This window comes from Athene noctua, chromosome 1 (assembly GCF_965140245.1).
Source record: "Athene noctua chromosome 1, bAthNoc1.hap1.1, whole genome shotgun sequence".
Taxonomy (NCBI): Eukaryota; Metazoa; Chordata; class Aves; order Strigiformes; family Strigidae; genus Athene; species Athene noctua.
The window spans coordinates 103,959,658-103,971,057 of NC_134037.1; the positions used below are offsets into that span (position 1 = coordinate 103,959,658).

Here is an 11,400-nt window from a genome sequence, read left to right on the forward strand (position 1 = left end):
ATCAATGTAAAACCCCTGCTTCTGCAAAGAATTAATCCAAATTCTTTCATTCCCTTATAGATGTGTGCCCACACCACGTGCTGTGTGTACATGTGAAATGTTTCTGTAGTGATCACTTGACAGTAACCCAGGGTTTACAAACAGAAAACTCCTACCCTCCTATACAGAGAATAACAGTACTCGTAACAGTAAATAAACCCACCACTTCTCCTGATAGCAGACATGCTTCCTTCCTGTGACAGGAATTATATCACCGCACTGATGGGAAGGAGAGAAAAGGGATTTTTTTTTTTTAATGGTTGTTTTATCTATCACTTTCACTGAGGCAGAAATTCTAGACTGATTCACAGATGGAAACCCCAGATGCCATGCAGCAAAGCATTCATCTATGGACAGGAAACAGTATGGGTTTTATAGGCTAGTGTAAAGGTTATGTCACTTATAAGTACATTTTAAAAGACTGCACAGACACCTTTCTTAATATTCAACTGACAAAACTAGCCACACAGAAAAGCCTTTAATCATATTCAGGGTGTACCAGTGAAGTTCTATTTCGATATGCTCCTACAGATTAGCCTTGTTCCTCTAATACCAATAACATTAAGTGATGTTGTCACCAAGCTGCATAGGAACAGAAGGAAACAGAAAGAAGGAAAAATAGTGGCATTTGAAATAAAAGAGAGAATACAAAGGCTACTGCAAATAGCAAATGCAGATGAGAATAGCAGATATTACAGAAGGAGGAGCAGACGACAGTGAAAGGTAGCAGGAAAAAGAACAGAAGGTCTGTAGAGTAGGCTGTTTAAAATGTTTTTAAAAAGGTGTATTTTTAGCAAGGTTCTAGATGAGTACATGAAAACGCTTAGAAATGTTCACAGACATACATGTAAAAAACATCAGTGGGAAGGAGCAGGACTCTTGAGGTATAATAGTTGAACTCCGTTATACTCACACTAGCAGTTTGGGGAAGCTTGACTCTCTTTCTGTTGATTTTTTTTATCTCTGGAGGCTAGAATTATCTTTTAAAAATATGATAAATTTAAATCTGACCCAACAACAACCGAAAGACATGACTAGACAAATAGCTGAATTGGACTTATTCTGCTAACCAGAATTAATACTTTTATCTGTGGGTAAATTTGCACTGAGCATTTTGCTTCTTCAGTAGACTCACAGAAAATACAAAAAGGAAATCCATGTTAACCAAATCTAGACAAACTGTAACCTTCACTGTGAACCTAAGAGGCAAAATCCAGCTTTCTTGGCAACCGTCATCTACATTACGCATCCACAAACAAGACTGCAATTCACAGGACTCCTCACATGAACCACCATCTGAACACAGAAAAGATCTTCCCTATATACCTGCGTCAGAAAATCATGTGAATGTAATAGACACCACAGTCTCAGGGCAGAAGTCAATCTAACTGGAAGCTTTCTGAAGCTAGAAAACATGAAGCGGTATTTTAGCCATAGATAGGTATGAAACATTTTTTGTGATGGTGTAATACCCTGCTGCAAAAGGAGAGGTTTGGATTTGAAAACAAACTTTCTGTCGCTTCCTTAACAAATGGGCCTTTTCCTTTCTGTTCTCCTTTCTGGTTCCCTATTCATGTAACAATTATCCCAGGCTCCAGAACATACTTTCGGTTTTGAAACTCTGTAAAACAATATCCCTACAAACACCCCCTGCAAAGAGTGTAATCAGCCTGTATACGTGTCATTTGCTTAGGGATACATAAGCCTGCGCTTTAACAGTTCATTGTCCCTTTTGACCCGTGATTCAGCTACGACATTAATTTTAGAAATGTTGATGATTTAAAATTAGATAAATAAATTAGATTAAATAAATTTAGAAATGTTTAGAAATCAGAATGTTGGCTTTATTTGGCTTGGGACACTCATTTTGCTCACTTCTTTTACTTGGGGTTCCCAGCTGTCTTTGAACATTAGTCACATGATATACTGTTCATGAGAGATGCCTTGGTTAATCTGTTAAAGATGCATCAGGCCCTTTGGAAATAGTGATGGGAAAAACAATGATGCAAGAGATGCAGGAGGAAGAAGCAGCCCAGGCTCTGGAGGGTTCAGAGCCCGCTATTACTAATGGATATGATGCACAGGCTGGAGCTACACCCTGTGGCTGTGGGAAGGAACTGGTGGCAATGAGTGTCCCTGCAGGGCTCCCAGCCCTTCCAAGGAATAGTGGCTTAGCCTTGGAATTAGGTTGCTGTTGCCAGCACACAACGTTGTTGTGATTTCAGCTGTCTTCCCTTGTACACCCTGCACAAACATACAGTTAATAAAGTCCAATGCAGAAACGGTGGTCTTACTGGTGAAGAACGTACAATACATCTTGGGCTACTGAATGATAAGCCGGAGCCAGTTTCTAGACAGATGTTTAGAAGAATGTATGTGTAAGAAGGACGATTTTACACAGCGAACCAGACCTCTTTTAGAAGAAAGCCCCCGTGGGACAAAATCCTTAGGATTCTGGTGGGATGGACTGTCTTGGACAAGGTGATTGACCTTCCCCTTTTTGAGGGTCTGCAGGGCTCCACAGGAGAGATCATACTTTTGCACCAGCCCTGACCTCAACCATTCCCAGCCTCAGCTCAGCTGCACATACCTAGTTAAGAGCTGTGAGACATCCTCTCTCTCTCCCTCTCCAGCCTAAGCTATAATGACTTTTCCCAGAGTGAATGTTGTTCATTTTCCCTGTGCTCCTCCTTCTCCATTAGACTTCTACCCAGCCCAAGTTACACAGTGGCATCCAGGGACTGAGGAAATGTGGGTGGGTGGATAAATATGCTTAAGATAGCTTCCTTTCTTAAGGGTGACACACAGAATCATATCAAGGACATTATCCAAAAAGCATAATGTGAAGTGTCTTGAAAGTTTCATTTTCCTTGGCAGGGACTACAGCAGTTTTAATTTGCAGAATGATTCAGTTCTTACAGGTCCATAAGAAACTTTGAAGACTGCATTTAGGCTGTCAATAGCTTCTGCAAATGCTGAAAATTCTCTTGGGGACAACCTAATGAAAAATTTTAAAGAAGACAACAGCTCACGCCTGTTATCTTGAGTTTCTAGCCTAAGACAAGGGCATGAGAGGGCCCTTTAGAAGGCAGAGCTGACTATACAGTTTCCCCAGTTCTATCCTGGCAGTGATCAGCAAAGCATCATTCTACTAAAGAATCTAAAAAAGAAAAAAAAATTAGAAATTTCAGATCATATTCTCGTGATAAATACTATGATCCTGGTGAGCGGAAAAATTAACCCCATGAGTTGAAATGAAAAAAATCCAAATGCTGAAGTGAGAGAGTTGGTAAAGGGGTGGAGCTTTTTATTATGCAAAGGTGCTCTCTATCTGGGAAATACTGTGAGAAAAACATGCTTTGCTGAATCCCAGGCTATAGCATTCACATTTCTAGAGCCTGACACTACTAAGAATCTTCATAGAAAGTAATTTCCCTGTGTATTTCTCACTAACATCATCATAATTCTTCCTTTTTGTAGGAAGAGAATTAAGTTTTCTTTAACTTTATCAGACATCTTCAGTGTGGACATGTAGCAAAATGCTTAGCTAAAATCAATTTGTTGTATTCACAGATATAATTTACCAGAAGCAATATGCAAGATGAATGATAAAGATATTTGTTAATTTCCAGTGGATGCATTAAAACATTAAATTTTAAAATCTGCTTTTTAAAACAACATGTAGAACCCGCAAACTCTGTTTTGCTTTTCTTCCACACAGAGAAGACAATCATCATTAGAAACTGGCCAAGCCATGTTTTAGGATATAAAAACACTCCAAGAACTAATGTTGGCAGGGCTGGGGATAATCAAGAAATGAAGACTGGGAAAACTCACACACACTTCAGAAGAGGAACCATTGAAGAGGTGATAAGCAAAATAATAAAACAACTGACAGGAAGATTAACATTAGACTTTGGATTTGACCAGTAAAATAGAGATGTTATAAAGACATTGATTATTGAAAAAGATCGAGGACATCATAAAGATGGGACATTGCTTTTATTAACCAAACCTGTTTAGAGAAAAACAAACAGCAGCCATGATATACATGGATGACAAGTGACAAAGAATTACTGGCAGTGGACGTGTGGGAGAAAGGCATCCCAGCCCAAGGTCGGTACTTTTCCCTGTCTACATTCCATCGTGCAATGGTGGACTGCACCGCACTTCAGCATTTCTGAATGCAAAACCATGCCTCAAAGATTCTACCAAATAAGAAGTCGCAGTTCAAGTTGTCTTTTTTTCATACTGGTGTTTTCCTGAGATTCAGAAGACTATCACACTTCAACGTGGAGAAGAACTGCATGGTCAAGTCCAGCCCTCTTTGATGGAAGACATGCACCATAAGTAGGCAGTTCTTCAAGTCTCCCCTGTTAATGGCACTTTTACACATCGCATTTAAAGGTGATCAAGGAGAGGTCTCATCTTGGAAGGCAGCTGGAGAGTGCATCAGGCCTTGGTACGGTCACAAAGTTCATGGTGCAGTGCAATAGTGGACAGATCTTTTCATGATCCTTCAACACTTCACTCAAGTGTTTCATTTCATCTGTTAGCTTTCCGATTTCTCTTTTCAGGGAGGTATTTTCTTGCTCAAGAGACTCGTATTCCTGGAAGGAGAGGGAAAAAAAAAAGCCTACTCATAGTCAAAACACTCCTTTCAGTGCTTCCACCTTGAGTATATTCATGTAACTTGTAGAAAAGCTGTGTGGTTTCTCACTACAATGTGCAAAATGCTAAGGAAAGACAGACAGAGCCTGGGTGCTGGAACAGGGCAAGTGCTTTACGACCTGTGCCCTGACCATACTGTGATTCCTTTCATGGCCCTGAAGACCAGGAGGTGCTGCTGGTCCTCAGGAGTCCTCAGTAGCCCAGGACTGCAGGAGTAGACAGCTGCATTCCGTGGTGGCCTCTTCCAGCCCTGGGCTGCCTCTGCTGGGAAGGGCCAAGCAGGGCAGCTCTGCACTGACAGAGCAGAGCAAATGAAAGCACCGACTGCAGGTGGGTGCTGGGAAAGCCCAGTGCTTGGTAGTACCGGCGAGGAAAGGGCAAGGGCAGTGTCTGCCCCAGGCCAGTGCAGGAAAGGGCCATTTACCCAGGTGCCAGCTGAGATGCACACCTAGCACAGCACGTCCAGTGCCAGCCACTCTCCTCCAGGCTGGCCAGGGCTTGTAGCCACCTGCTCAGATGCCCAGGAGCTCTAGCACAGGAGGAGGGGAGTGTCACGCCAACTTGTTCCCAGCCCCACTTCATCACCAGAAGGCCTGACCATTGCCTTGGTTATCCCTCACCTGGGTTGCTTTTGAGCTAAGGCTTCTCTGGCCATGAATAAGCTGCTATTAATTGCAGGGAAGTTTTGAGATGCTCTGCAGCATACATCTGTGACGGATGTGAGATTCGTGTGTCACATTTTTTGATAACTGCATGTCTCAAGTGTCCCTGCTGTCAAGCCTTCTCATCCCAAAGAGGAGAGCTCTAGAGGTTCAGAGACAGCCCACGGAAAACCTGCAGGTGTCTGCACCTCACTGCCGGCCTAGGGCTCAACACTCACCCACTCAATCTCACCTCCCTGGGAAAGCTGCAGAGCAAACTGCCAAGCCTACACATGCCTTAAAAGGCCTGTTTACCAGGCAGCAGGGAGAGCCTCTCATGCAATGCTCCTCTGGGCAGCCTCGGACTGCCTCTATTGCCCTTTGCTGTAGGAGTTTGGATCCCCTCGCCCTCCCTCACACCCTTCCACCACTCACCGCCTCTCTCGTGCACAGAGTAAAATAGGCACAGTCCTCCTAACAAATTATGGTACCCAGCTCCAGAAAAGTTGTCCATCTCTGCCTCTGCTCACCCCTTGTTGCCCCAAACACCACAGGGTTGAGTTCTGAAGTGTTACTCTCCCATTGCTCTGTCTCATTTTCAGGGATGAGACTATCAAATTGCTCTTGCTAAGAATGAATTCTTATTCAGCTGGCTCTGCCTACACCTGGGAAAGCCAGCCTGCCCAAGTATGAAGATGTCCAGCATGAGGAAGATCCTCAAGTTCAGGAGGAACATCAGAGAGGCTGCAGGAAGGCACAGGGCCCAGAAATGATTCCATAAAAGCCAGGGGTTACCCCTTTCCAGAAGTACCCTGCACCTGGCTTTCTCAGGCGCTGACTCAGAGTAGAACTGGGAAAAACCAAACCCAAAACTCCCCACACTGTCCCTCTCTTGGCCTCTGCTGACTGTCGGCAGATCCTTCCACACTGAGAAAGAGGAGAGCCTGTGCTGAACAACTGGCTGGCTCAGCCACAATCACAGCAGCAGAACTAACATTTACCCCAAGAGCCGTGGCTACAACAAAAGCACTGTTGTGTGAGGTAACAGCCTAAACCAGAGAAAGGGGATTCCTGTCCTCCAGCATTTGCACTGGGGACCAGAGAAAACTACACCACATTGTGATATTGAGAAGAAGTATTAAGAGTTTCTGGAAGAATCGGTTACTTTCATGTTTTTTTGGAAACACCCACTGTTATTTATCAGAGCATACAAGTATAACAGCTAACTGAACTGAGGTTTTGAAGTTCCTAAGAAGCCTTTTCAGCTGGGTATTTCTGTCTCACACCATAGTTTTAAAACTGACTTAAGCCAGCACCGCCACTAAGCAGCATGGTCCCCTCCTCCTCCGTCACCTCCTCCCTCGTAAGGCAGCGAGCATTCATCCACTGCCACAGCAAACGTGACAAGCTTAACACTAATCCAGAAGAAAATGGATTTGGTTTAGCCCAGAGGAGCCTCGTGGTCCAGTTCACTGGGTGGTCACAAGAATAGCAAAAGAAGGAGGGTGAGGCGAGGGCAGGACCACGTCCCTCTCTCCCTGTCAGGGACACCGATGGCAGAGCTCCACTGTCCACCGTGGAGCATCAGTGTCTGGGAGTTCCCAGGCAGGCACCCCACAGCACGCCTGTCTCTGCCACACACCCACAGCTTTCTGAGCTGGACTAGCGTGGAGCCAGGCCCACGCCTGCCGAAGAAGACCCTGTCATTGTAAAGTCCTGCGCCAGGTACCCAAGCCGTGCCTGCGAAACATCAAGTACCCATTCACCTCGTGAAGTTTATCTGCTTTCTGAGTTTGCTTCTTCCGGCTCCTCTGTGCAGCAACTCGATTTTTTTCTCTCCTCCTTACCTTCCTGTCATCTTCTTCGTGACTCTGGAAGACATAAGCCAGAAAATACCTCGCTAGTTTTTAAGGTGCACGCGGTAGGCGCCTGAAGCCAGGCTGCGACTGTTTCTCAGAAGGAGCACATACTCCCTCCCAGTTTCGCAGCACCTACCCCCGGCCCCGCCAAACCGCGCGGTGCCTGCAAAGGGCGGCGCATTCCCCCGCCACACCGCACAGGTGGGGCCCGAGGCGGAGCGGTGGAAGCGGGCAGAGGCCCAGGGATGCCGCGGAGATGCCCGGGGGGGCTCTACCGCTGAGAGCGGAGCCTGGGCACCCCCGCCGGGGACCCGACGAGCAGCGTTTTACACCCGCCTCGCCCCAGCGCCAGCGAGGAGCCGGAGGTGCGAGCGGCGGGGAGGGAAGCCGGCCGGGTTCCCGCCGCGCCCGCTGCCGGCGGAGCAGCCCCGTTCCCCTCCCGGCGCTGGTGCCTGCGGCGGGGGCACAGCCGCCGACGGCCCCGGTGGCGGGCGGCTTCCCGCGCACCGCCGGCGGTTCGCCCGCCCTCCCACCTGGACGCGCCGGCACCGCAACCGCCTGCCGGGAAAGGGAACGGCCGGTGCCCGGGTTCGGGGCTGGGGGAAGCGGACACCCCGTCACGGCGCTGCCCGACGTGACTCGGCCCCGTGTGCCCGCCCGCAGCACCGAGCCGAGCCCCTCCGCCCTGCCCCTACCTGCTGGCTGCCCTCGGCCGCCGCGCTCCGAGGCAGCGCGCTGACCCCCGCCGCCGCCACCGGGACGGCGCCCGACATCCCGCCGCCTGCGGAGCCGCCCCGGGGCGCCGCTGGGCTCCCCCGGCCCGCGGGGGGTGGGAGGGGAGGGCGGGCCGGGGCGGGGCAGGGAACGCGCCGCCCCGGCACCTGGCACCCGGCACCCCCCGCCCCGGAGGTGGAGCCGCCGCCACCGGGGCCCCGCCGCGGGCCGTCCGCATGGCCGTCACATGGCGCTCGGCGGCACCCGCGCCCGGGACACCGGGAGCCCCGGGACCGCCCAGACTCCCACCCCCCCCGGGTCTGAGCCTCCCGCGCCGGCAAGGGTGCCCGTCCCCCCCCCGAGCTGCGGGGTCTGCTCAGCCCCCGGGAGCCGGGGGAAAAACCCGCACCCCCGGGGCACGGCGCTGCCGGGCAGGAGCCGCCTGAAAAACTCCCGGAGAGCCCCAGCCCCGGGGGCCGGCTGGGCCCGGCGGCCCTCCGGGGTTCCGACTCTTGCTTTCGCCTGCAGAAATAACCACCCCGCAGCTTCTCTCCTCCTCGGCTTCCCTCCGGCGGCGGGGCCGGGCAGGGCGGGCGGGGGACCCAGGCTGCCCCGGGAGCCGGCCCAGCCCGCCCGTGGCTCCCCCCGCCCCAAGGCTCAGCCCCGGCTGCTCCCCCCCCGCCAAACATCTGCTCTCGGGAGCGGCGGCGGAACGCAGCCGGCCCGGCCAGGGCTCAGGGGCCTGAGGACACGGCACGGGTGCTGGGATAAAGCGATTTTCGCTTTCGCGACTCGCCCTGTTCCTCTAAATAATAAGGAAACGCCACAGGCTTCCTGTAAAGGCGAAGCCAGGCGAGGACTGCTGAGAACACGCTTGCCGCCAGCAAAAATCTCTCTGTTCGACTACTCCGTCGAGTGTTTTAACGGACTGAACGATGTTTCTTTCTCCCCTCCAAACACTTCCCTTACATTTCAATTGAACCGTTATCTTGGCCCTCGGCTCTGAAGGCAGGGGAGGTGTTTGCACCGACAGGTACCCCGAGGACACCCCTGCTCTACCGGAGATATAAAGAAAAACTGCCACTCGTGTCTGTGCGTTCCCGGCTGTGCCCAACCCGTGGGGCAAAGGACCAGCCATGGCTGCGCCGGGAGGGTCGAGTGCCCCCGAAACTGCAGGGCAACCAGTCAGGTATTGTAATAAATCGGACACTTCTCTATTTTTCTGTTTTCCCCAGAAGTTCGAGTCATCCAGCTTAGATGACGATGAGGCTACAAAGTTTGCAAACCGAGTAAATATAGACTATCCTTTCAGGAAGATCTGGCTAACAGTTCATGCCGAAGGTGAGAGAACTGTGCTGCCCAAGGCATCGCACGAGGCTTGTGCTCTGCCGCAGGTTTCCTGGTAGGCTCCGGGACCATCAGCATTACTGAAAAACCTGAGCAGGACTTCTCCGGTGGGAAGTGCTTCTCCCCAGCTCTTCCACCTCAAAACAGCTTGTGTCTCCACCTTCCAGCCTACCCACACCTTTGCATTTTCCACTTTTTCAGAGCTCTCTGACCCTTGAGGACTGAGGACCTGTGAGCCTTCCCCATGCCAGGGACCCACAACATGGACAAGCACACTCGCCAAATTGCCCTGACCTCACCTGCGTCCCCAGACTGTGCCGGGTCTCCCAAGCATCTTGCAGGAAGTTCCCAGACCCCCGTTTCATTAAAAGCAGTCTTGCTTCTCCCTTCCTCTGTCACCCAACGTGCTGACACCAGGATGCTCACCAAGGGGATGCTTGTGGAGGTGGCAGAAGGTGTGGGCTCGCTGCTGTTCTCCAGCTGAGGGGATCCAAACCAACATCTCCTGGAAGGCAGCTCCAGCTGCCAAGTGGGAAGCGATGAGAGGGTGAATTGCTCTTAACCGCTCCTTTGAAACAGTCCAATCTTGCATCACATCAGCAGTTAAAGAGGGCAAATAAAGGCATGAGCAGAGGCTTAGGTGGGACAGCTGCTTAAAAAGAGAGGTCTGGGCTATCTTTATGCCTTAAGCACAGTTGAAATAAACAGGACTAGAAGCTGGTGTTTCCATAAGCTCAGGGAACGGGTATATTCTCTTGCAACAAAATCTATGAACCATGCGGACAAAATACAACAGCCCTTCAGAGTGATCTGCGGGGGAAAAATGCCCCCTTCCCCAGAGGGACTTTGAACTGACCCCACGGGAAGCTCTTGTGCTGTGCCAGCAGCAACTGCACAAGCAGGCCATCCAGCTGCATCAAGTCCCGAGCAGCTTACCAAGAATTTATTAGTATTGAATAAGTATCTACTTCACTGAGTAACTCCTGGCACCTGTAGAGCAAGCCTTCCAGGATCCCACAAGTATGGGACAAGTCACAGGACGGTCCCCTGAGCCTGATCACAGTCAGCTCTTGTTCAAAGTGGCAAAGGAAATGAAAAGTCAAAATTTGCTTGTGGGAACAAGTTTCTGCTTAGTATTAAAGCTATCTCTGGTACATCTGTCGAAATGCCTACACAGTAATTCCAGGTAACGCAGCACTAAAGGCAGAGTGTTTCTATGCAGGAAAGAAAACAAGCCCAGCAAGCAGTCTAGTCAGCTGAGTTTACACTTTATAATGGCAGTTTATCAGTGATTTTTGTCTGCAGTGAAGCAGCCTACACACACGCAGACTAGTTGCTGAAGGCAGCTTAGCACAGCGTGGCTCTTCTGCAGAACGCCACATCAGAGCTGGGTTTCAGAGCACCAGTGCGCCCCAAGCTTCCAAACAGACGTCAGTTGCCACGTGGAGATTCCTGGAAGAGGAGCTTCCCTGCATGCTGTTTGTAATCCCCTCTGTTCAGCAACACACGGCAAAAGGGTGTGTGAATACTGCTCCAGCTGGCGAGTTTTTCTTGGGTAGGGATGGCCCAGCCTCGTGAGCGATAAGCAGATCGCTGACAGTACATGCTAACAACAGCAAGATGTTCCATCTCACCCCCAAAAGCCAAGAAATTCAAACTCGGTTTGCAAACATTCCCAAGTATCCATCACCACTGAGCTGTCTTACAAAATTCAATGGCTATATAAAGAAAAACTACCAGACATTTCTTGATGCAATACCAATTCGCCCCAGGTTAAAAATAAGAAGTTTAGATGTTGTGACATTTCACTAGAAGCCCCATTAGACACTCATGTTGCACAACACTGCTGATTTCTATGAAAAGTTAACTGAAGGACAAAAGGCTACTGGAATGGGAAGAAAATTGACATTTATGTATTTCTGCCAGTGGGAAGAACAGATCCCAGGCACAGCTAGTTACATGTATCACTTGCTGTAGAAATTTTTTTAAATAATTTGAAAAACAGCTGAATATTCAGGTGTCAAGGTTAGCTCATCACAGAACTTGAATTTAAAGGCAGGTCCTCTGACACCTTCCATTGGCTACTTTTGGCCAAAAGTAGCCGTTGGAGATTTGTAGATTTGTAGTTT

The 11,400-nt window shown here is 49.6% G+C and overlaps 1 protein-coding gene across 2 annotated transcripts; it reads right to left on the reverse strand.

The window, feature by feature from the left end:
* Positions 1 to 4,032: 4,032 nt before the first annotated feature.
* BATF3 (basic leucine zipper ATF-like transcription factor 3) lies at positions 4,033 to 8,030 on the reverse strand. Of its 2 annotated transcripts, none has more exons than XM_074926138.1 (3): positions 7,906 to 8,030; positions 7,199 to 7,222; positions 4,033 to 4,649 (listed from the first exon to the last, which is right to left on the reverse strand). In XM_074926138.1, the coding sequence occupies exons 1-3, from the start codon at positions 7,981 to 7,983 to the stop codon at positions 4,464 to 4,466; spliced, it is 288 nt and encodes a 95-aa protein (XP_074782239.1). In that variant the 5' UTR covers positions 7,984 to 8,030; the 3' UTR covers positions 4,033 to 4,463. The 2 variants fall into 2 exon arrangements, with proteins under 2 accessions (XP_074782239.1, XP_074782229.1); XM_074926128.1 differs by having other exon boundaries at positions 7,118 to 7,222.
* Positions 8,031 to 11,400: the final 3,370 nt, after the last annotated feature.